A 25,681-nucleotide genomic window follows, 5' to 3' on the forward strand; every position below is an offset into this window, starting at 1 on the left:
AACATGCCACATCAAACAACAGTTTATCTTCTTTTTTTTTTGTCACAGCATGTATTTTAAGGAAAGAAAGATTTATTTTCTCATTTCATTTACCTTATATTTATGACAGTGATTTACTCTCTTCACTAACTTCGTTTCATTACATGCAGGAAAACAATTATCAATAAAGAAAACACAGATAACCAGTGAAAAGAGTGTGTCACCATGCATACCTATTTTTATTTCCATTTTTTGTGTCATTTTCAGAAGGGTTAATTCTAAGCTTTCAGTTACTGAACTTTGTGAGATGTATTTGTCTCTTGTGGTAGTGATGATGGTTTCTCTTTTCTCCCCACAGTTTAAACCACAAGCCGATCAGCACATTGCCAGATGTGCTTCCAAATTCTCCACTGTTACTAAGTGATTGCAGTACAGCAATTTCTCTTGAACTAATAGAGAACTACTCTGAGTCCGAGAAGCATACTGCAACATGTACAGTTCGAGATAATCATGTCATTGTAGAGATGCGTTAAAGGAACTAATGACAGTTGAAGAACAGAGCTACATAATTTTTGCAGCTGTTTGTATGCTGTGAATGAACTATAACAATTTTAATTTTGTGAGACTTTGTCCTGATAATTTGAAGTTCAGAGAAAGTACTGTAATGGTTTTATCATAGCTTTTTAAGAAAACATTTTATGCTGTAGTTATGTGTTTTTCTTGTGTTAGCACTGAATTATTAGTAATGAGTATGTCCTGTAGACCACAAACCTAGCTTTTTCTGAAGCAAGTCTCAACAACAGTAAAGTGAAAAATGACAGTTCCAAAAAGAACTTGTGTATAAAAACAATGTTCCAAAAATCATTTTTTCTGCTGTACCAAAACTGTGTGCAGTCTATTGTGAATATATACCACGTTCTAAAAATTCAGATAGTGTATGAGACCAAGAAATTGTGTATTGAAGTTTTAGCTGATTTACATTTAGAAGGAAATGATTATAATTTATAAAATAAAATAAAAAAACTTCTGTTTTGTATGAACATCGGTGAACTTTTAATATTAAAGTCGTCATTAAATTAGAAGTGTGAGTTTTGATATGAAAATTTTTGCTAACAAATTTTCATATGCCACAAACAGTAAGAAGATTAAATCTGTACAAGAGAGGGATAATGTAACATGTTCAGAATTAGCATACAACAAAATAAATCGTGATGAAGTGTTGCAGTATAGCAGTTCAGATGCCACAACGGGCAGAATATCACCCTCTAAAAAAAAAATTGAATCTTTGCATGTTTTTCGCAATGTGGAAGGAAATGTTACCAATAGGGCCAGTAAAAGAAAAAGTTTATCTTTGGGGAAGAGCAGAGTACAAACCATTCATAAACTTAAAGAACTACGTGTTGTTCTGAAAAGATTGCCTGAACTGTGGTTAAGAAAAAATCAGTTCACTGTTGGCAGAATCAATAAACTATCAAATCAAAATAAATATACTTCCAGAAACATAGCAGTTAAACTAAATTCTTGTTCTGATGTCAACAAAAGCAATTGCACCAAAGCACAAGTTACAGATAGTTCTGATTCATCATCAACTCTAGATGCAGTGCTTCACAAAGGAAGCACTGATTCCTCAGCAGTACAGGATGCTGAGCTGATTTTGTTTTTGTCTAAGTTTAAAACAGAGCATCCAGAATTTTTAGTCAAGAAACTGCATGTATCTTTACACAAATTGTCAAGTAATTTACATTCATATAATTGGTCTCAGATAGAAAACATTTATCAGAGATGCAAAGATTGCAACATCATTACTGTTCACAACACCATTAATCAAGAAAATTCACCCAACCGAGCGGCAGTCAATAAAAGTTCAACTCGGTTAGAATCAAGTAAGAAACTGAGAATTTTACATGAGAATGAAAGTTCTTATGAAAATTTGAATGTGGTAGTTAAGAGAAAAAGACAGAGAAAGTGGCATTTCAATTGCATATTTTGTTCAGATGATAATGAGACAGCTCAACAGAACCATTTATCCAAAAAATGTAGAGGACTTGAATCAGTGAAAACATTTTCTCCTTTTGTGCTAACAGAGATAGAATTCAGTGAAAACGAAATGGATTCCTCAGATACGTCTTATATTCCTGCTAAAGAAAGAAAGCATACTGTTCATGGTAAGCAAAATATCCATAATAAAGAATTATCGAGATTGCGCAGGGTGTCGCCCATGGAACTTATAAACGCTGTAAAGTATGCAATGCATTTGGCACTGACTGAGCCATGGTTACAGCTGGATGTGTCTGGTCCTCCAGAATGCTGCGAATCTCAACATCATAGGATGGTATTGCATTGGATGAAGCCAGATATAAGTATGTCTGATTTATTCAGAAATGCTCTGTCACAAGGTGTATGGCTCCCATCTTTACTTCACATGATGATTTCTGCTGGGGCAATTCCTCAGCCTGAGGATGTGCAAAACATTCTGCTGTTTGTCATGGTATGTATTTCAGTAATCCTTCTGTTTCTTGTGTGTGTGTGTGTGTGTGTGTGTGTGTGTGTGTGTGTGTGTGTGTGTAGAGTTGTTACCTTCACTGTTTAAAATATTTATATTTCACTAAAGAATTTCCATATGAAATACTTTCTGTATAGGTAAAATGTAATAGTAGCAGGTGTCCAGTCAGTTTCTTAAAAGCTTGGGTTTCTAATAAACCATTTGACACTATGTGTTCATTTTAAGTAGGTGAGTATTAGAATTTCATAGTTAGAGAAACTTAAATATTGGGGCAATTTTGGCCTTCACTGTAAAATACATTATTGTTGCTTAACTCTCATCATGAGTTTTACTACTGTCCATTAACATAAGATAGTCAATACCGTGTAATTTGAAGGTGACTGGTAGTGGAAATCAGTTATCCACTAGCAAAAATAAGCATACATAAATACTACATTTTTCAGACTTGTATCTTGCATTATTTTATCCAGTTTTACACTTATAAAGATAGGCCATTGTCACAATCAATAAAAATTTTCTGGTTTGTGACCACACTGTCAATATGTAAAACTACCGACGTTTCGGTCACTGTTGCATATGACCTTTAGGGTGTTTTCGTTTACTGCTGAATGAGAAAATTTTATTCCTTATATACTTGCAGATGTGGCTGTTACCTAATTCTGATAGGCTGTTAAGGATGAAGGAGAGGGATGGTAGAAGTTCTTTGTTGGTATTCTTATTATTTCTTTTGACTGATGGAAACTCAAGGTTCTGATTGGTGTTTGCATTACTGCATGTTATTGCTGGAAATTGACGAATGGAAAACCAGGTGGCAGTTGTGACACGGCGTCATTTTCCTGCTTTCTAGCAGTGGCAGAGACGCGACTACTCTATGTGCCTGCGGCCATTGCGGTCTCCAGCATGCCTGTGCGTATTGTTTCACGTGAACTGTCATAGCGTACTGGTGTTATTGCTGGCAGCCAAGATGTTGGAAGTCGATACCATTCTTCTCTCTTCATGTTGGCAGGTCGCTTGGCTATTTCTATTGCCTCTCTAATCTTCCTCCTGAAAATAAGAGGCTGTTTTACCAGTAAACGAACTTCACCAAAAGCAATCTGCTTTCCACAACACATCCTGGTGTTCTACTACCGCTGACTTGGTGTGTTGTCTTAGTCGGATATATCTTTTGTGTTCAGATACACATGTGCTGATGGGTTGTCCTGTCTAGCCTACATACACTAATCAACATTTGCAACTGATTTCATAAACTTCAGCAGCATGTAGTTTCTCCATTGCCTCTTTCGTTGTGCAAAGAAAACCTTTTATTCTGTTGCTGCTTTGGATAATTGGCTTGATGCCTGCTCGGTGGAGCAGCAATAACTAGCTGCTAGCAATAACACCATTAAGCTATGACAGCTCACGTGAAGCAATACGCACAGGCACGTGGGAGACCACAACGGCTGCAGGCACATAGAGTACTGTCGCGTCTCTGCTGGTGCTAGACAGCAGGAAAATGACTCCATGTCACAACTGCTGCCTGGCTTTCCATTCGCCAATTTCCAGCAATCACATGCAGTAACGCAAACGCCAATCAGAACATTGGGTTTCCATCAATCAAAAGAAATAATAAGAGTACCAACAAAGAACTTCTAACATCCCTCTCCTTCATCCTTAACAGCCTATCAGAATTAGATAACAGCCACATCTGCAGGTATATAAGGAATAAAGTTTTCTCATTCAGCAGTAAACAAAAACACACTGAAGGTCATTTGCAACAGTGACGGAAACGTCGGTAGTTTTACATGTTGACAATGTGGTCACAAACCCAGAAAAATTTTATTGTGTGTTTTAGTTTTACATTTCGTTACCGTCTGTGTCATGATTTTCATCTTCCTTACAGTATGAATTCTCTGTTGTTCTGTTGCACATGCACTCAGAAAGTTAGTACTATTAGTCTATGTCCTCGTTCAATATGTTAGTGCAACTGGCAACCATTAAGTTTTGGGAGAAAAGAAAAATCAATGAACATTTTTGTCAGGAACAGCTGGAATGCAGATGCCAAGTGGAAAAGTCACCACATTTCTTGAACATAAAGTTTGATAGGAACTGAAATTGAAGATAGCAGAACAAAAGCAGAAATGCTTAACTTCATTTTCAAATATTCCTTTACAAAGGAAAACCCAGGAGATTTGCCTCAATTTAATTCTTGCACTACTGCGAAGAAAAGTGAAGTAAATTTGTCACTTGTACTGAGGAACAACTGAAATTAGTAAAATTGAACATAGCTCCAGGACATGATGGAATCCTTGTCAGATTCTATAGTGAATTTGTGGCTGAGTTAGTCACCTCTTTTAACTATAATCTAACCTCGTTGGAATAAAATACCTGTTTACAAGAAGGGTAGTAGACGTAACCCAATATCTTCCACATTGACATGTTGTAGAGCTTTAGATTAGAATATATTCTGAGCTCAAAATTAATGTAGACCACAACAACAACAACAACAACAACAACATTTCAAACAGAACGACCGTCTCCATGCCAACCAGCATTGATTCCAAAAACATGTAAAACCCACCTCACAATTTCCTGAAGTGTCTTCTCAAAAGCTTTGGATCCATAGTCAGGTAGAAGCAATATTTCTTGATTTCTGAAAAGCATTTGACTCAGGGCCATGTCTACGCTTATTATTAAAAGTTCAATTGTATGAGGTATCAAAGAAATTTGTGACTGGATTGAGGATTTGTTGGTAGAGAGACCACAACAAGTTAACTTGGATGGGAAGTCATTGACAGTGAAGTAACTGTGCACGTGCACCAGGGAAGTGTGTTGGAACCCTTGCTGTTCATGCTGTATATTAATGATATTGTGGACAATGTCAATAGTAACCTCAGACACTTTGCAGATGATGCAGTTATCTAAATGAAGTATTGTCTGAAAGAAGTTGCATAAATATTCAGTTAGATCTCAAAGATTTCAAAGTGATGCAAAGATTGGAAACTTGATTTAAATGTTCGGAAATGTAAAATTATGTCTTGTCACAAAACTTAAAAAAAAGAAAAAAATAGTAGTATCCTATGACTATACTATCTGAGAGTCAGGGTTGGAATCTGTAAACTCGTACAAATATCTGGATGTAACAATTTGCAGAGAAATGAAATGGAACCATCATATTGGCTCACTTGTGGATAAGGCAGGTGGTAGATTCCAATTTATTGGTATAATACGAGGAAATGCAATCAGTTTGCTAATGGCATCAAGTATCCCAAGAAATCCTACTTAAAAATTTTTAGGAATTGGCTTTCAATGATGGTTGTAGGAATGTACTGCAATGTTCTGTGTATTTCACTCATAGGAATTGAGGCAAAGGTTATATTAATTACAATCACATGCAGCCATTGTTTAAAATCGTTCTTGCTGCGCTCCTTACCTGAATGGAACAGGTGAAAATCCTAACAACTGGTACAGTGGGATGTACCTTCTACCACACACTTCACAGTGGTTTGCAGAATATACAGGGTGAACATTAATAAAACTAATAAACTGATGGACCAGACTCCTGACTGGAAATGAAGGAAGAAAAGGTCCTTTGAACATGTGTCCAGAAATGGATGATTTGTATGCAGTGCCAACAAATCGTCTCGGAACACAGTACAGAACTGCATCACATCCATGTCACAACAGATGTTCAAACTGGCCTCCACGGGACGCAGTGTCATGTGGGATTCACTTATGTGTATATGTGAGAACGTACTTTGGCATAAAGCATGTTGGTGGTCCACTTGCATGGAGCTTGTGTACTAGGGTTCGTCTCGATGTCTTGTAGAACCCCGTCCTCCATTTTGTGATGGTACTTGTTTTGGTATAGCCGTGCTGCCCCTTGACTACACACAAACACCATCTCAGCTTGTCCCTGACATGAATACCAGACCATTCCACTGCTTACGGTTCACTGCTGCATCAATCACACAGCCTGCAACATACAAGGAGCACATGACATGTGGTCAGAGGAGCTGCCATTTGACAACGCCATCTACCATGGCAATGATGCATTTCCGGACCTATGTTCATAGGACCTCTTTATCTCCAGTCCTGCAGTTTGTTGGTGTTATTAATGTTCACCCTGTGTATTGTATGTGGTTTACACCTACAGTGGAGCTTTTTAATTGGACTGCTGATATTTCTTCTGAAAATGATGTTGTGGATGCTTTTAGAATTTAATTATTTACACTAGGCTGCTCGATGGTCTGACCGATGCAGAAATCCAAGTGTACTTCTGAGATCAGGGTTTCATTGCTGTGCATCAAGTGATGAAAGAAGGAGATGCCTCCTTAGTGCCCATATGCACTCTCTTTCTCATTTTTAGTAGAGTGGTTCTTCCGTCAAAGATCATAGCAAGTTATGAAGTTATCACAGTCAGACTATTTATTCTGAATCTGATGGGCTGCTACCAGTTTCATCGTTACAACCTCACTCGAGAGTCCTGTCGACACCCAGCCAAATCTGTAACCTGTGGCAGGGATGCTCACGAGGACAATTGCCCGCCTCCTTCTCTCCACTGCATCCGATGCAATGGCGACCATGCCACTGCCTCTCATGATTGTGTCGTGTATCTTGATGAGCGAGATGTCCAGGAGATCTGAGTGAAGGAAAAAGTGCCTTATCCGGTTGCTCGCAAGTTGTTGGGTAGTTGGAAACCCGGCGTTCTACCATCTGGCCTCTACAGTACTGTTCTTGCTACATCTCGCTCCACGAAGGACATGGCCATGCTGACATGGGACCTCACTTTCAGCACTGTGGTTGTGAAATCTGCCAGTTTCATGGCAGTGTCCCCGTTCTTCCTCCAGCTGTGCAACATGTCACCAAACTTTCGCTTCACTGGGTGAAGACACAAGCTACACAACCAGCAGGTTGTAAAGGACAGAAGGAATACTCCTTTGAAGACTTCCTATGTCCCTTCCGCCAACCAACATCTGAGTCTTCTTCTGCCAACCATAAAGTCTCAAATAATTCAAACAAAGGCAAAAGGTCACCTCCTTCACTGCCTCGAAGATCCTCTTCGATGATGTCATGTGGTACCCTCGCCCGGCTGATTTCCTTATTGCTGATGCACACCACCAACTGTTTTTCTGCCCTGGACTCCGCAGGGCAAGAATGTCAGGAATGCTGATGCTTCTGCAGACCTCTTGGAGCAGGACCCTCCTGCCTGTGTGCCCTGTAGCAGTGAGTATTTGGAGGCTGGCACTCGGCAGCCACTGAGGTGACGCCTCTTCATTTTTTCGTTATCATGGCTCTCCTCGAATGGTGTGTTTGTGGTCTTCGATCCAACAAAGAGGATTTATGGTTGCTCATAGAATTGCACCATCCATTTGTTCTCTGCCTTCAGAAAGCAAAATTGCATCCTCACGACTGCTTTGAACCCATCTCGGGCAGGAGTCATGCTGCTCATATGGGATGACATTCACAGTCAACCCAATGTGCTAACTACCTGCCTTCAAACTGTTGCAGTTCACTTTTTCCTTCTTCATTTGACCTTTTAACTGTGTAGTATTTATGTCCCTCCATCATTCGATGTCACCAGGGCAGACTTCCTCCAGCTTATTGGGCAGATACCTCACCCCTTTCTGCTGCTGGGTTGCTTTAGTGCACACCATCCCCTTTGGGGTCCTCCCAGAACCTGTCCAAGGTGTGTCCTCTTGGCTGACCTTCTCAGTCAACTTAACCTCATCTGCCTTAACATGGGAGCAACCACATTCCTTTCGGACTTCACACACACACACACACACACACACACACACACACACACACACACACACACACACACACACACACACACATATTCCCATTTGGACTTCTCCTTCTGCACTGCCCAGCTTGCCCAATGTCTTGAGTGATCTGTTCTCTCTGACACTTACTCAAGTGACCATTTCCCGTATGCTATCTGTTTGATGACTCCTACCTCACCTATGTGCTCACCCAAATGGCAGCTTACTAAGACTGACTGGAGGCTTTACTTCTCCCTTGCTACCTTCTACGAACATCATTTCCCCATTTTTCACGACCAGGTGGAATATCTTGCAAACATTATCTTTACCACCACAGAATGTCCCATTCCTTGCACTTCCGCTTTACCGCCCCGTGTCCCAGTCCATTGATGGACTGAGGTGTGCCGTGACACAATTTGCACGCGGAGACATGCTCTCCGCATTTTTAACCATCTTCCTACAATGGCAAACTATTCATTATAAACAGTTGTGTGCACAGCGTCGATGCGTTTGTCAGGATAGCAAAAAACCTAGGTAGATTTAATTTACTAGTTCTGTTAACAGTTGCACTCCCTCTTCCTATGTGTGGGCCAATCTGGGACCAAGATCCATTCCCCGATTTACGGCCTGCCAGTAGCAGACAATGTCATCGTGGACCCTATTTATATCTCCAACACCTTGGTCTGCCATTTTAGAGATTTTGAGCTCCTCCCACTATCATCCTGCCTTCCTCCATCAGAAATGAGTAGAGGTGGCTTGGATGATACCCTTCATGTATTGGAATTGTGAGTGCTATAATGCCACTCTTACAAGGGAGCTAGATCATGCTCTCACTTCATCATGATTCTCTGCCTCAGGGCCAGATGCTGTTCATTCAGATATTGGAGCACATTTCTCTTGGGGGCAAGAACTTTCTGCTTCATAGGTACAACTGCATCTGGGCAGAGGGCATGTTTCCCAGACACTGGCATGTAGCCACTGTCATACCCATACCTATGCCTGATAAAGACCTTCCTTCTAGCTACCACCCCATTTCTCTCACCAGCAGTTATTACAAGGTGATGGAACATATGATTCATGCTCAGCTGGTATGGCGGCTTGTGTCTCACAATTTACTCACCACTGCACAGTGTGGATTTGAAGCACTCCATTCTGCAGTTGGCCATCCTGTCACTTTGTCCATCCATGTCATGAATGGATTTCTGCAGAAATCCCAGACTGTGGTCGTGTTCTTTGGTTTGGAGTAAGCCTATGACACATGCTGGAGGGCTGGTATCCTATGTACTCTCTCCACATGGGGATCATGTGGCCAAATGCCCCATTTCCTTCAGGAATTTTTAAAAGACTGTGTTTTCAATGTACATGTGGTTTCTGCCTTGTCTGACACCTGTATCCGCCATTAACCCTATAATGGTCTCCCACTGGACGTCTCCGGCTTCTTTTTCGTTGACAATTTTCCCATCTATTGCAATTCTCCACAGACCTGCCTCATTGAGCGTAGTCTTCAGTGGTGTCTTGATCATCCTGACTCAGGGAACATTGACAATGGATTTTGTTTTTCCACTGACAAAACTGTTTGTATGAATTTCTGGCAGCCCAGTTGGTTTCTTCCACCGTATTTATATATTGGTCATGTTGCTCTTTTGTATGTTGAAACTACGATAGGAGACTCATGCTCGATAGGAGACTTTCTTGGTTCTCCCCAAGTGTCTGACCTGACAGCCCGCTGTACGCGGTCCCTCAAAGTCCTACATGTCCTCAGTGGTACTTTGTGGGGAGCAGATCGAACGACCATCCTCTAGTTGTACCAGTCCCTTGTCGGTTCGAAACTAGATTATGGATGTTTCGTATATGCATATGCATATCTGACCCTCTTATGCTGTCTCAATACTATCCACCATCATGGCATCTGTTTGGCCACTGGTGCCTTTTACACTAGCCCGGTTGAGAGACTGCATGCAGAAGCTGCCACTACCACTGTCCTACTGCCGTGATTTTCTCCTCAGCAGAGATGCATGCTGTTTGTGTGCCATGCGTGGCCACCCATCTTATGCCACCTTCTTCGGTGACTCCTTTGATTGCCACTATGGGGCGCGCCCCTCTTATCTGTTACATTCTGGAGTTCACATTTAGCTCTTGCTCTGCCAGCTTAACTTCATGCTACCTGCAACTTTCCCGGTTGGTGTAAACCCTTCACCACCTTGGCTTTGTGTGGTGGCCCATGTTCAGCTCAGCCTTCATTTGCTTCCTAAGGACACTACTCCAGCCTTTCTCTGTTGCCTTCAGTTTCATGACCTTCGCATGAAACTTTGTGATAGTACCTTTGTGTACACCGATGGCTTCAGATTGAGCATGGAGTTGGGTGTGCCTTTGTCATTGGCGCCATCGTTTTTCGGTATCAGCTTCGGAACACTGCTCAGTATTTACAAAGCTTGTGTGTGCTTCACACCATCCATCCCTTAGTGCAGCGTGTCCAGGAAAGCTGTCAGTTGCTCATTCTTGATGGAGCCACTGTATTGTTCATGTGGTTTCCGAGTCACATCGGTCTGACAGGAAACGAGGCTGCTGATGCAGCTTCCAAGGCTGCAGTCCTCGTACCTCAGCCCGCATAGTTTTTACATTCCCTCTGATGATCTCTGTGTTGCTGTCTGTCAGCAAGTGCTGTCATTTTGGCATCACCACTGGTCCTCCCTTCATGGGAACAAGCTCTGGGTTATTAAGCGTCTCCCAGCGGCTTGGATGACCTTCTCTTGGCTCTCTCGCCATGTGGTGATCTTTTTAGCTAGGTTGCATATTGGGCACTATCTTTTTGGGGTGCTTCCCACCACTGTGTGCACATTGTGCTCAACTTTTGATGGTCAGCTACTTCCTGACGGAATCATAGAGTTTTGCAAGATAACAGAAGGTGCCCAATTATCTTGTTCTTCGACTCTGCCAAGACTTGTAGTAGACTAAAGTTTAGTTTCCTATTGTAACTTTTCGAGAGGTGAACAGTTACATTGTTAACATGTTATTATCTGACAAAATATCTGTATTCTATCACAGGCGCCCTTCCAAAAGGTTTTAGGAAGATTCACAGACCAAGGTGAATCTGAAATTTGTTAATCTCACATGATATGCAATCTTATTTCTGTCCTGCTTAACAATACGCTGATGGCCCAAAATATTACTACTACCTGCTTCATAGCGTGTTTGTCCATCTTTGGAATGAAATACATCACAGATTATTCGTATCAGGGATGCAACAGTTTGTTGGTAAGGTTGTGGAGATGTGTCTATGCACAGGTCGTGTAATTTATGTGAATAACAGACTGCTAATTTGCGTATGCAGTGATGACACCCGATAGTGATGCAGATGGGTTCCATAGGTGAATTTGGTCGCCGATAACTATAATACTCCTCATACCACTGTTGTACAGTTCTGGCTCAGAGACACAGACAGTTACACTGCTGGAAGATGACACCAACGTTGGGAAAGGCTTAAAGCATGAAGGGATGCAGGTGGATTGCAGCTGTTGGTGTGTTGTTGATTATTACAATAGGTCCCATGCAAGTGCAGAAGAATGTCTCCCATATCGTAATACCGCTTCCTCCAGTCTGCATCCATGGCTGCTGCGCATTTTGAGCCACCATTCACCTCGATAATAGCTTTTGTGGAGATGACCATCCACCTAGTGTAGCAAAAATGTGATTCACCTGAAGAGCCGAATCTTAATAGTCCTATGTCCACTGTGGTTGTTATTGACGATGCCATTAGGTCAATATGTGAACACGTAGGGGTGGTCTGCCATGGAGCTCCACATTCAACAATGTATGATGAATGGTGTGGTCTGAAACAACTGTGCAGGCACCAGGACAAGCCTCTGAACCCCATGTTCTGTGTAGAGTGAGGGACATCCAACCATTTAGTGTCTAATAGTAGTATCGCTGTCCTATCTCTTTCTGTAGGACAGTAGCATGTAAATGTTCGACCAGCTTCACCATTTTCAAGATACTAGTTCGCATTCTCTGTGTAATAATACTCTGCCCTTTGTCTAAGTCACTTATCTCAATGGATTTCCTCATTTTCAGCCCTTATCTTTACTAGGGTGATCCGCCATCCGTGTCTGCTCTGCTTACATACTTCTGTTACCATGTCACATGGCCTCAATGCCTTCAGGCAGCATCCAGTGTCCGCAGTAGGCAGTGGTCTTAATGGTGATGTAAGAAGACCTACATTGTGGTGGAGAAGCCAAATATCTGGCTCAGTAATCCTAAAGGGCTGCTGGAATTTGGAAAAACAACTTAAAAATAGATGCAGAGACTTTGTGTAAAATGTGGAATCTGTCACTCAGTTTGTGAAGAAATTAAAGTTAGATTGCTCAGCACAGACAAAACACACATAGTACAGATCTCCATTCATATAACTGGGTATAGAATATGCCTATCAAAAATGGAGCAGCTGTTGTTGCCTCACAGTACAGTTGAAGTCCACAGTCAGCATATTTTTGTTGTTAGTCAATATCTTCATTTAATGGTGTGTGTGTGTTCATGTTTGCCATAGGGGAAAGGGGTGGAGTTATTTGGCCCTAGTGGTCCATATTAATATTATGCTAGCCAACTTCCCTATTGGACAGTATCTTTTGTGATTCAGATATAATTTTTCCCCATTTAGTAACAAAGTTACAAAGGGACACTATCCACATTTATTATTCGTATCTGTTGCATTTCTTTCTTGTACTGAAATAATGCTCTGTAGTACATTCTTAATTTGGTTCCACAATTGTTAAGTTACATTGTCGAAGGTTTTCATATAGTTAGTATGTGCAACTGATCAGCATCTATGTATTGTTTGTTTTTTAGACAATTATTAATGCTATTTTCAAATATTTTTATTTAATATGTTCACTGTGCTCCAATTGACCTGTATGTCTTCTTTTTAGTACTGTAATGTTTTTGTTCCATTTCATTGCGAGTGAGTGAGTGACTGACTGACTGACTGACTGACTAAATCTTCTTCATTGTGAAATAAGTAGATGGTTGTGATTATGCCTTCCATCTGAGTCACACTGCTAAATTCTGTTGTTTGTCATTTGTTTTTCAGACATCAGAAGACCAGATAGTAAAAGAAAATGCATTAACAATAATACAGATGTTATTTGATGTATGGCCTCCATGCTGTCTCCATACGGGCTCTTATTACAGTTCTGTCTTCAGAAAGTCGCACAAGGTGAGCAAATAAAGTATGGCAACTTATGATATAATGAAGGCATTGAGGAATAAATAGTCACATAAACAATACTGAAACATATCTAAAGTATTTAGGAATGCAACAGGTTTTGTGAGCCAGTTGATTTGGCATCATTTAGTAACGCTCTTTAAATTCATTAAGCTGATAATGGGATTTTAAGAATTATAGCTGTTGAGGAACCATAACAGTTGTGATATTCTAAATGATTAGAGAATGTAATTTCTAAAAATACAGAACAGAAAGAAATATCTCTCATTCTAGTTTGTAAATGAGTTGGATTAGATGAAAGTAAGTTGAGCGAACTAGGAAATGTTTACAAGTGGGCCACATGGCAGTTGAATTTGTTATTTTTTTTATATTTATGGTACATGAAGTACAGAAGTCAGATACCAATTTCCCAAATCAGTTTACTGAACAAAGTGGCACAGTGTTAGCACACTGGACTCTTATTTGGGAGGATGACTGTTTAAACCCACATCCTGTCATCCAGATTTAGGTTTCCTGTTATTTCCCTAAACCATTTCAAGCAAATGCTGGAATGGTTCCTTTGAAAGAGCACAGCCGATTTTCTTCCTGATCCTTGACACGATCGAAACATGTGCTAAGTCTCTAATGACTTGATGGCGGTGGTACGCTAAACCCAATCTTCCCTCCTTCTTTCTTCCCAAATCAGTTTGGTGAAACTCTCAAAAATTCTCAAGAAAAGCAATTTTGAAGTTCTCCAAGCATCTTTAATTCTCTAAAATTAAATGGCTTTTTTGATGGGCTGCATAGTTCTGTGATGGAATGTGTACCTGTTGTATGTGGGGCCTGGTTTAGATTCCCAGCTGACGTAAATTTTTTAGCAAAGTTACATGTTCTATAATCATTTCTGTGAAGAATAAAATGCATTAACATGAAAAAAATCATTAGTGTTGGAGACTGATAATCGGTGGTTTGACTCTTATTATGGTCATTATTATTATGAATTTCTCCCTCTTTCAGTTAGAATGCTTATGTCATTTAATTATATAATTTGTAAAAATTTGCTAATTAACACATCTAATGATCATTTATATGAAAAATGCACATCTTATTTCTAATTATATGTTGTCGTTGTTGTCGTCATCGTCGTTGTTGTCTTCAGTCCTGAGACTGGTTTGATGCAGCTCTCCATGCTACTCTATGTCATGTGTGCTTCATCATCTCCCAGTGCTTACTGCAACCTACATCCTTCTGAATCTGCTTAGTGTATTCATCTCTTGCTCTCCCTCTACGATTTTTACTCTCCATGCTGCCCTCCAATGCTAAATTTGTGATCCCCTGATGCCTCAGAACATGTCCTACCAACCAGTCCCTTCTTCTTGTCAAGTTGTGCCACAAACTCCTCTTCTCCTCAGTTCTATTCAATACCTCCGCATTAGTTATGTGATCTACCCATCTAATCTTCAGCATTCTTCTGTAGCACCACATTTCGAAAGCTTCTATTCTCTTCTTGTCTAAACTATTTATCGTCCATGTTTCACTTGCATACAAGGCTTCACTCCATACAAATACTTTCAGAAATGACTTCCTGACACTCTACTCGACACTATACTTGATGTTAACAAATTTCTCTTCTTCAGAAACCCTTCCCTTGCTATTGCCAGTCTACATTTTATATCCTCTTTACTTCGACCATCATCAGTTATTTTGCTCCCCAAATAGCAAAACTCCTTTACTACTTCAAGTGTCTCATTTCCTAACCTAATTCCCTCCGCATCACTCGACTTAATTCGACTACATTCCATTATCCTCGTTTTGCTTTTGTTGATGTTCATCATATATCCTCCTTTCAAGACACTGTCCATTCCGTTCAACTGCTCTTCCAAGTCCTTTCCTGTCTCTGACAGAATTACAATGTCATCGGCGAACCTCAAAAGTTTTTATTTCATTTCCATGGATTTTAATACCTACTCCAAATTTTTCTTTTGTTTCCTTTACTGCTTGCTCAATATACACATCGAATAACATCGGGGAGAGACTACAACACTGTCTCATTCCCTTCCCAACCACTGCTTCCCTTTCCTGCCCCCCGACTCTTATAACTGCCATCTGGTTTCTGTACAAATTGTAAATAGCCTATCGCTCCTTGTATTTTACCCATGCCACCTTTAGAATTTGAAAGAGAGTATTCCAGTCAACATTGTCAAAAGCTTTCTCTAAGTCTACAAATGCTAGAAACGTAGGTTTGCCTTTCCTTAATCTCTCTTCTAAGATAAGTCGTAGGGTCAGTATTGCCTCACGTGTTCCAGTATTTCTACGGAATCCAAACTGATCTTCCCCAAGGTCGGCTTCTATCAGTTTTTCCATTTGTCTGTAAAGAATTCACTTTAGTATTTTGTAGCTGTGACTTATTAAACTGATAGTTCGGTAATTTTCACATCTGTCAACACCTGCTTTGTTTGGGATTGGAATTATTATATTCTTCTTGAAGTCTGAGGGAATTTCGCCTGTCTCATACATTTTGCTCACCAGATGGTAGAGTTTTGTCGGGACTGGCTCTCCCAAGGCTGTTAGTAGTTCTAATGGAATGTTGTCTACTCCGGGGGCCTTGTTTCGACTCAGGTGTTTCAGTGCTCTGTCAAACTCTTCACACAGTATCGTATCTCCCATTTCATCTTCACCTACATCCTCTTCCATTTCCATAATATTGTCCTCAAGTACATCGCCCTTGTATAAACCCTCTATTTACTCCTTCCACCTTTCTGCTTTCCCTTCTTTGCTTGGAACTGGGTTTCCATCTGAGCTCTTGATATTCATACAAGTGGCTCTCTTTTCTCCAAAGGTCTCTTTAATTTTCCTGTTGGCAGTATCTATTGTGACCCTAGTGAGATAAGCCTCTATATCCTTGCATTTGTACTCTAGCCATCCCTGCTTAGCCATTTTGCACTTCCTGTCGATCTCATTTTTGAGATGTTTGTATTCGTTTTTGCCTGCTTCATTTACTGCATTTTTGTATTTTCTCCTTTGATAAATTACATTCATTATCTCTTCTGCTATCCGAGGATTTCTACTATCCCTCGTCTTTTTACCTATTTGATCCTCTGCTGGCTTCACTACTTCATCCCTCAGAGCTACCCATTCTTCTTTTACTGTATTTCTTTCCCCCATTCCTGTCAATTGTTCCCTTATGCTCTCCCTGAAACTCTGTACAACCTTTGGTTCTTTCAGTTTATCCAGGTCCCATCTCCTTAAATTCCCACCTTTTTGCAGTTTCTTCAGTTTTAATCTACAGTTCATAACCAATAGATTGTGGTCAGAGTCCACATCTGCCCCTGGAAATGTCTTAAAATTTAAAACCTGGTTCCTAAATCTCTGTCTTACCATTATATAATCTATCTGATACTTTTAGTATCTCCAGGATTCTTCCATGTATACAACCTTCTTTTATGATTCTTGAACCAAGTGTTAGCTATGATTAAGTTATTCTCTGTGCAAAATTCTACCAGGCGGCTTCCTCTTGCATTTCTTATCTTCAATTCATATTCACCTACTTGTTTCCTTCTCTTCCTTTTCCTACTGTCGAATTCTAGTCACCCATGACTATTAAATTTTCGTCTCCCTTCACTATCTGAATAATTTCTTTTATTTCATCATACATTTCTTCAATTTCTTCGTCATCTGCAGAGCTAGTTGGCATATAGACTTGTACTACTGTAGTAGGCATGGGCTTCGTGTCTATCTCGGCCACAATAATGCGTTCACTATGTTGTTTGAATTAGCTTACTCGCTCTCCTATTTTTTTTTTTTTTATTCATTATTAAAGCTACTCCTGCATTACCCCTATTTGATGTTGTATTTATAACCCTGTATTTACCTGACAAGTCTTGTTCCTCATGCCACCGAACTTCACTAATTCCCACTATATCTAACTTTAACCTATCCATTTCCCTTTTTAAATTTTCTAACCTACCTGCCCTATTAATGGATCTGACATTCCACGCTGATCTGTAGAACGCCAGTTTTCTTTCTCCTGATAACAACGTCTTCTTGAGTAGTTCCCGCCCGGAGATCCGAATGGGGCACTATTTTACCTCCGGAATATTTTACCCAAGAGGACGCCATCATCATTTAACCATACAGTAAAGCTGCATGCCTTCAGGAAAAATTACGGCTGTAGTTTCCCCTTGCTTTCAGCCGTTCGCAGTACCAGCACAGAGAGGCCGTTTTGGTTAGTGTTACAAGGCCAGGTCAGTCAATCATCCAGACTGTTGCCCCTGCAACTACTGAAAAGGCTGCTGTCCCTCTTCAGGAACCACACGTTTGTCTGGCCTCTCAACAGATACCCCCCACTCCCGTTGTGGTTGCACCTACGGTACGGCTATCTGTATCACTGAGGCACGAAAGCCTCCCCACCAACGGCAAGGTCCATGTGTCCATGATTCGTGGGGGGGGGGGGGGGGGGGGGGGGGGGTTTAATTGGAATATATTTGATGAATTTTGCACTTTGATGATGTAGGTATTCTAATGGAAAAAAAAAAGAAAAACTGAAACACGTTCAAACCAGTGATTACCAGTCTCAGAAGCTACTGTTTGTTTTCTTTCTTCACCTTTAGGAATTTTTTGTTTCACAGAAATGCTTGTATAATGTGTGCCTTTGTGTCAAAGCTTGCACATGTGGGAATCGAACCCAGGCTGCCCGCATGAGAGGCAAGGATTCAACAACTGAGCAATGCAGACCATTTTCGTTACTTTAGTGAATTATAGCTGCACAGAAAACTTCAAAGTCGATTTTCTTGAGAATGTTTTAGACTTACACTGGACTACTTTGCAGATTGATATTAGAGCTGTGAATTTGAGTTCCATAATACAAAAAATTACAAAAAACTGATTGCCATGTGGTCTTATTGATAGATGATAAGGAATGTAGGCATATGAGAGATAGTTGCAAAGCCATTACAGCTAACAGCTTGGAAAAAGAGGAATGAAAAAAATCAGTATGACTGTGTAACAACCTGTAACTTATATGTGACTGTAGGCTTTCCTGGCGTAAACTATTGATGAAGGTTTCTCGGGTCTCCAGCCAGGTGGTAGCGTTGATATCTCGCGACATTTCGGGAAGTGTCATACTACCCATCTTCTGGCGAAGTGTCGAGCTTCGTGGAGAGCGGGCTATTTATATGCTTGGTCATTCCCCTCCACTAGACCTCGGGTGGCTGCGGTGGACCAGCGGTGTGTGCGCGGTGGTGGGGATGGTGGTCGCCCCCGGCGGCTGTGTTCGGTTCTCGGTGTAAGCATTCTGTTTGCGTCAGCGGCGGAGAACATTGATGGGCGCGCTCCCGACAGATTGCCGCTATTGCCGGGTTCCATGCTGTGCTGAGTTGGTATCGCTCGTCTCTGTTGACCAGATTCTCGTGACTCCTTATTTCTATGGATTCTTTGATCACGCTTTCCCAAAAGCCGGATGCTCAGCACAGTACCTTCGTGTTTTCGAAGTTGAAGGTGTGTTCTACTATGGCTGATTTTTCTGTGTGGCCTAGTCGCACACATCTGATATGTTCTTTGCAGCGTTTAGATATGCAGCGCTGTGTTTGCCCAATGTATTGCTTTCCGTGTTCGCATGGTATACTGTATACTCCTGGTGTGTTAAGATTCAGTGCGTCTTTGGCAGAACCTAGGAGCTCCCTCGTCTTCGGTTGTGGTCGGAGAACGGTTTTGATCTTGTATTTTCCCAGAAGTCGTGCAATTTTGGCCGAGAGCGGACCCACGTACGGAAGGAAAGCGAGTCGTTTATCTTCTTCTTCTCCTTCATTATTTTCTTCTGGGGTTCTCACTGCTTCTTTCTTTCTTTTTAAGCGCCCTGTTAATCTGCGTTCTACTGTAGCCATTTTGTTGGAAGACTTCTCTCAGGTGTTGCAGCTCAGATGGTAGGCTGTCTTTGTCGCAGACGGCGCGCGCTATGTACCAGGGTGGTTAGTTCTGTTTGTCTTTGTGCTGGATGGTGGCAGCTTGTTGCATGAAGGTATAGATCCGTATGTGTCTTCTTCCTATGTACTGCATGGCCTAATGATCCATCTGCCTTCCTCTTAATTAAAATATCAAGGAAGGGGAGGTATCCATTTTCTTCCATTTCCATTGTAAATTTTATGTTTGGATGGATGCTGTTGAGGTGTTCAAGAAACTCATCTAATGCCTGTTTGCCATGTCCCCACACGACAAAAGTGTCGTCGACATAGCGGAAGAAGTGCTTCGGTTTCTGTCTGTCTGCCAGTTAACCATATAAAAATAGCTGATACTAATGGCAGGACCCTCATAACTACACTCATAAGTTGCTGATCATTCTTGGATGGCAGTGGTCTGTAGAACTGAACCCTCAAATATTATTCTGTATATGGCAAAGTCCTGCCAGTCTGGTCTTGTAAGCAGTACTGAATAAATGTACTGAAATTGTTGTGGTCTTCAGTATTTGTTGGACTCAGTCCATTGAACCTGAGATCCCAGCCAGCTTAGCAAAACTGGGCAACAAAGTTGAAGCAGTCACCACCACCACCACCACCACCACCACCTGCAATGGCCCAGAACCTGCAGATGTACGAAACACATATGGCTCACTGGATATACACTAGGTTAGCCATGCTCTCACATTGCTTACCATACAATACAGAACATCTGATGTTAGAGGTGTGATTGTTGTGTAAATTCCAGCAGGTGCAGGTATCTGCCCAATCAGTGTTAGTGGTGCAGGTCAACACAGATAAATGGGGAATGTTACCGGCATTAGCAACGTGTTTATGCTTGGTCTCTCTCTATCCTTAGCATCCAATATTTATGAGATGTCACTGGGTGAGAAAGTTGACTCATGTATGGCAGTTCAACTTACCTTAACATGTTGCTAAGCTGCTTGTGGAAAAGCAGTTTGACGGAGAAACTGAATGATTCAAGAATATTTATAATGGTGGAAACCAATTCACAAACCAGGCCTTTTCCACAACAATGGAGAAGTAGAAAGATTTTTTGAACAGTTTGAGGACTGCAGTAATGGTGGGTAAATGCAGAGTATAGCATAGCTAAAACTAACAGGTTGCGTGGGTGCTCATAATGTGGTATGAGAAACTAAGATGTGTGAAAATTTTCATAGACTGTGTTGCCTGGCCAGCAAGAGCTGTTGCAGGACGATTTGATTCACGGATCCAGTTATATGGCTCCTTCTGTGTGTAGCGATTTTACGACTATGACAGGTGGGACCTGAGGAAAGGGACAGAGGAAAGTCCACTGGACCTGACGGGATACCAATTCGATTCTACACAGGGTACGCGAAAGAACTTGCCCCCCCCCCCCCTTCTAACAGCCGTGTACCGCAAGTCTCTAGAGGAACGGAAGGTTCCAAATGATTGGAAAAGAGCACAGGTAGTCCCAGTCTTCAAGAAGGGTCGTCGAGCAGATGCGCAAAACTATAGACCTATATCTCTGACGTCGATCTGTTGTAGAATTTTAGAACATGATTTTTGCTCAAGTATCATGTCGTTTTTGGAAACTCAGAATCTACTATGTAGGAATCAACATGGATTCCGGAAACAGCGATCGTGTGAGACCCAATTCGCTCTATTTGTTCATGAGACCCAGAAAATATTAGATACAGGCTCCCAGGTAGATGCTATTTTTCTTGACTTCCGGAAGGCGTTTGATACAGTTCCGCACTGTCGCCTGATAAACAAAGTAAGAGCCTACGGAATATCAGACCAGCTGTGTGGCTGGATTGAAGAGTTTTTAGCAAACAGAACACAGCATGTTGTTATCAACGGACAGACGTCTACAGACGTTAAAGTAACCTCTGGCGTGCCACAGGGGAGTGTTATGGGACCATTGCTTTTCACAATATATATAAATGACCTAGTAGATAGTGTCGGAAGTTCCATGCGGCTTTTCGCGGATGATGCTGTAGTATACAGAGAAGTTGCAGCATTAGAAAATTGTAGCGAAATGCAGGAAGATCTGCAGCGGATAGGCACTTGGTGCAGGGAGTGGCAACTGACCCTTAACATAGACAAATGTAATGTATTGCGAATACATAGAAAGAAGGATCCTTTATTGTATGATTATATGATAGCGGAACAAAAACTGGTAGCAGTTACTTCTGTAAAATATCTGGGAGTATGCGTGCGGAACGATTTGAAGTGGAAAGATCATATAAAATTAATTGTTGGTAAGGCGGGTACCAGGTTGAGATTCATTGGGAGAGTCCTTAGAAAATGTAGTCCATCAACAAAGGAGGTGGCTTACAAAACACTCGTTCGACCTATACTTGAGTATTGCTCATCAGTGTGGGATCCATACCAGATGAGGTTGACAGAAGAGATAGAGAAGATCCAAAGAAGAGCGGCGCGTTTCGTCACAGGGTTATTTGGTAACCGTGATAGCGTTACGGAGATGTTTAACAAACTCAAGTGGCAGACTCTGCAAGAGAGGTGCTCTGCATCGCGGTGAAGCTTGCTCGCCAGGTTTCGAGAGGGTGCGTTTCTCGATGAGGTATCGAATATATTGCTTCCCCCTACTTATACTTCCCGAGGAGATCACGAATGTAAAATTAGAGAGATTAGAGCGCGCGCAGAGGCTTTCAGACAGTCGTTCTTCCCGCGAACCATACGCGACTGGAACAGGAAAGGGAGGTAATGACAGTGGCACGTAAAGTGCCCTCCGCCACACACCTTTGGGTGGCTTGCGGAGTATAAATGTAGATGTAGATGTAGATGTAGAAGATGGCATCAATGTAATGCCGAAACTGGTAGCACATAGAAGTTCATAAAATAAAATAAATTTCTACAATACATATGGCTGTTGGTAAATTATTGAATCAAGAAGTTCATGTCAGCCGTCGTCTCACGATCCAAAATGGATCAACGAAGACTATCCACCATTGTGGCATCCGTTTGGCCATGGGCGCCTTTTACACCAGCCTGGTTGAGAGTCTGTATGCTGAAGCTGCTGAACTACCCCTGTCCTACTGCCATAACTTTCTCCTCAGCAGGTATGCATGCCGTTGGTCTGCCATGTGTGGTCACCCATCCTACGCTGCCTCCTTGATGATTCCTTTGATCGGCAGTATGGGGCTCGTCCTCCTTCTCTGTTGCCTCCTGGAGTTCACTTTCGGGACTTACCATGGCGGCTTAACTTCGCATGACCTGCACCTTTCCCTGTGGGTGTGAACCCTTCACCACCTTGGCTTTGTGAAGCGGCCCATATTAACCTTGGTCTTCATTCGCTTCCGAAGGACACTACTCCAGCCTCAGTCTATCACCTGCAGTTTCACGACCTTCACATGGAACTTTGCGATATTACCTTTGTGTACACTGATGGCTGTCGGCACCCATGTCTTTAGATATCAGCTTCTGGCACACTCCTCAGTATTTATAGTTGAGATCTTCACCTTGTATCAGGCCACAGAGTACATCGGGTGACATAGCCATTTAAATTGTGTCCTCTGCTCAGACTCACTCAGCAGTCTTCAAAGTCTATGTGCGCTGTACACAGCCCCTCCCTTAGTGCAGTGGGTCCACGAAAACTGTCAGCTGCTCAGTCTTGGTGGGGCCAGTGTGATGTTTCTGTGGGTTCCTGGTCATGTCGGTCTGCCAGGTAACGAGGCTGCTGACGCTGCTACCAAAGCTGCAATCCTAGTACCTCAGCCCGTGAGTACCTGTGTTCCCTCTGATGATCTCTGTGTTGCCGTCTGTCAGGATGTGTTGTCCCTTTGGCATCGCCAATGGTTCTCACTCCACGGGAATAATCTCTGGATTATTAAGCCTCTCCCAACGGTTTGGATGACCTGCTCTCGGCCCTCCTGCTGGGAGGAGGTTAGTTTAACTCAGCTGCATATTGGGCACTGCCTTTTTAGCCATCATCATTTGCTAAGTGGTGCTACCCCACCACTTTATATACATTGTGCCCAAGTTTTAACTGTCCGCCACTTCCTGACAGAATGTCCATTTTTTAACCTTTTATGTTCGCGTTTGGGTTTGCCGTCTGAGTTATCGGCTGTTGTAGCAAATGACGCGCGGGATGTTGTCTGCGTTTTACTTTTTATCTGCCAAAACAATCTGGTGACAGCCATTTAATTTTTAGTTTTGGGCCTCTGTTCCTTTATGGTGTCTCTTTTAGCCCTTTTTCCACGTGCCTGTTTCTATCTGTCTTCTATTATGTCAGTTGGGACTGACATAGAATCATTTTTAACTCCTCTCTGTCTTTGTGTTCTATAGTTTTGGCTTGAGCGCATATGGCCCCAGTGTTTTTGTGTCCTACAGCGTAACAAAACAAACAAACAAACAAACAACACTGGCTGATGAAACCCAGTGTAAAATCACTTATGTGTAACTAACTGTGCTCTGACTTTTGAATATACCTCCGGCATATAATTTACTGTCAGTCTCCCTCATGAACTTCTCTTAAAATTTTTTAAAGCCTTGCTTCCTCTCTGTAGTTCCCTCCAAGTTCTGTTTATTTATTGACTCAATTCACTTTGGCATAGTGACTGGTGACATCATTTCGTAATGCGTAACGTTTCTTTATTTAGCTCTGAATTTTGTGTTAGCATGTTGCTTTCCCCTTATGTTTCTGTTTTAGTTATTGGTACATCATTTCCTGTCTTCATTCCCTTGATTTTGGTCTTTTTTCAGGTCAGGTAGCTCTGTGAGATCCATCTGTATTTCCTCTGCATTTTTTTTTGACCTTACCTTTGATGAATAGCATGCTCTGTCTTGGTACTGATCAGTCAATAATGAGGTGGTACGTACACCTATACAAATGTTAGGAATGAACTGTTCCCTGTTTACTCCATTAGCTTGTCTCCCTCCCTATGTAAATCCACATTAGCAACCTGCACTTGAGCTAACTGATCCAGCAGGTGCTGAATTGTTTCCCAAGTTGATGCTTTTTCACTTACTGCCATTTTGTTCATCTGTTAGTGCCAGAAGTGAACAATATATCCCAGAAAAGAGAAAAGGAAATGCAGGAAACAACCAGACAGGCCCATATTGAAAAGAAACTTAGTTGGCACTTACTTGTATGTTTTCTTTGAACTCTGCTGCTGCACTGCCACAGTAATAATAATAATAATAATAATAATAATTTCAATCTCAAACAGCTTTTCTGACACCACTTTTGAAGGCTGTGGGATCAATGTGGGTGAGCAGTTCTATGGTGGAGGTGGGAGTCAGTGCAGAAGATGAAGATACTCAGTGGTGACAAATTATTTATTGATGTCTTAAGTTCGACAGGCATCGATACAGTGCCCACTGGAGGCGGGTGGTGGCGGCGACAACAGGGAGTGAAACACTATTGGAATTTGTTGGCGATGGTGCACTGGAGTCAGCTCTTTTCATCAATATGGCTTGGCAGCAGCTTTGCTAGCAGTGCATTGGACTGCCTCAGTGCTGCGTCACACAAAAGCGCCCTTCCTCTTGTAACTGCGATGGGAATGAGCCAACATATGGTCCCAGCGGTAGTCAATGGCGGCCCTGTGCCAAACCCAGGGCTGGTACTTGGACAGCAGTGGTTGGTGCTGTCAGACCAAGGTGATTCGGAGCTGACAGGACATTACCTCAACCCTCAGCCCATGTAGGTTGTGGCTGGACCCCCTGGCTGCCGGTTCCATTGGTATAGTGGAAAAATGTTGGCAGGCTTGCAGAGGCAGCTGACACATGGCAGACGCTGATTTGAAGCCCAGCTGTCGAAACCTGCCCAGCCTGTCCAGATTGCCAGTCTTTATATACAATGGGTCAGGTCTTGTTGTGACTGAGGTCAGATACATGGCCTGCCAAACGCTGCTGAAACTGAAACAGCAGTAATGTCGCTGGGGAGTGGGAGCACTGGGTTTTCGTGACTGAGAGGGGGTGGTTGGGCTGACACACATACATTTTTCCATTGATTATTTAATTTTTCCAACTCAGATTTCATTAAAAATGTTGGAAATCTCACCAAGTGAGCAAAACAATTTCGATAACGTGGTGTTGAATTGTGCTGAAAACACACATGCTCACTGGTGCAAAACATGAGACCAACACAAAATTAAAACTGTTCTTACAAATTAGATTAGTACTTGTTCCATAGATCATGAATGCGACACTTCGTAATGATATGGAACATGTCAGGTTAATAAAAGGTGTCTATACAAGATATTACATTACATAAAATATTACATGACACTTTTTCTTTTTTTTTTTTTTTGGGGGGGGGGGGGGGGGATTCACCACTTACTATATCCAAAAATTCATT

The 25,681-nt window shown here is 41.8% G+C and overlaps 1 protein-coding gene across 4 annotated transcripts in view; it reads left to right on the forward strand.

Moving 5' to 3' along the window:
* Positions 1-25,681, forward strand: part of LOC126175265 (uncharacterized) — a 247,585-nt gene that overhangs the window by 22,036 nt on the left and 199,868 nt on the right. For 3 of the 4 annotated variants that reach the window (XM_049921911.1, XM_049921910.1, XM_049921912.1), the window contains exons 2-3: positions 338-2,467; positions 13,310-13,435. In XM_049921911.1, coding sequence (XP_049777868.1) covers positions 1,076-2,467; positions 13,310-13,435 — 1,518 coding nt within the window. In that variant the 5' untranslated portion in view covers positions 338-1,075. The remainder of the gene's footprint in view (positions 1-337; positions 2,468-13,309; positions 13,436-25,681) is intronic. The other variant, XM_049921913.1, reaches the window with a different exon arrangement.

Source organism: Schistocerca cancellata, chromosome 3 (assembly GCF_023864275.1).
Source record: "Schistocerca cancellata isolate TAMUIC-IGC-003103 chromosome 3, iqSchCanc2.1, whole genome shotgun sequence".
Lineage (NCBI taxonomy): Eukaryota > Metazoa > Arthropoda > Insecta > Orthoptera > Acrididae > Schistocerca > Schistocerca cancellata.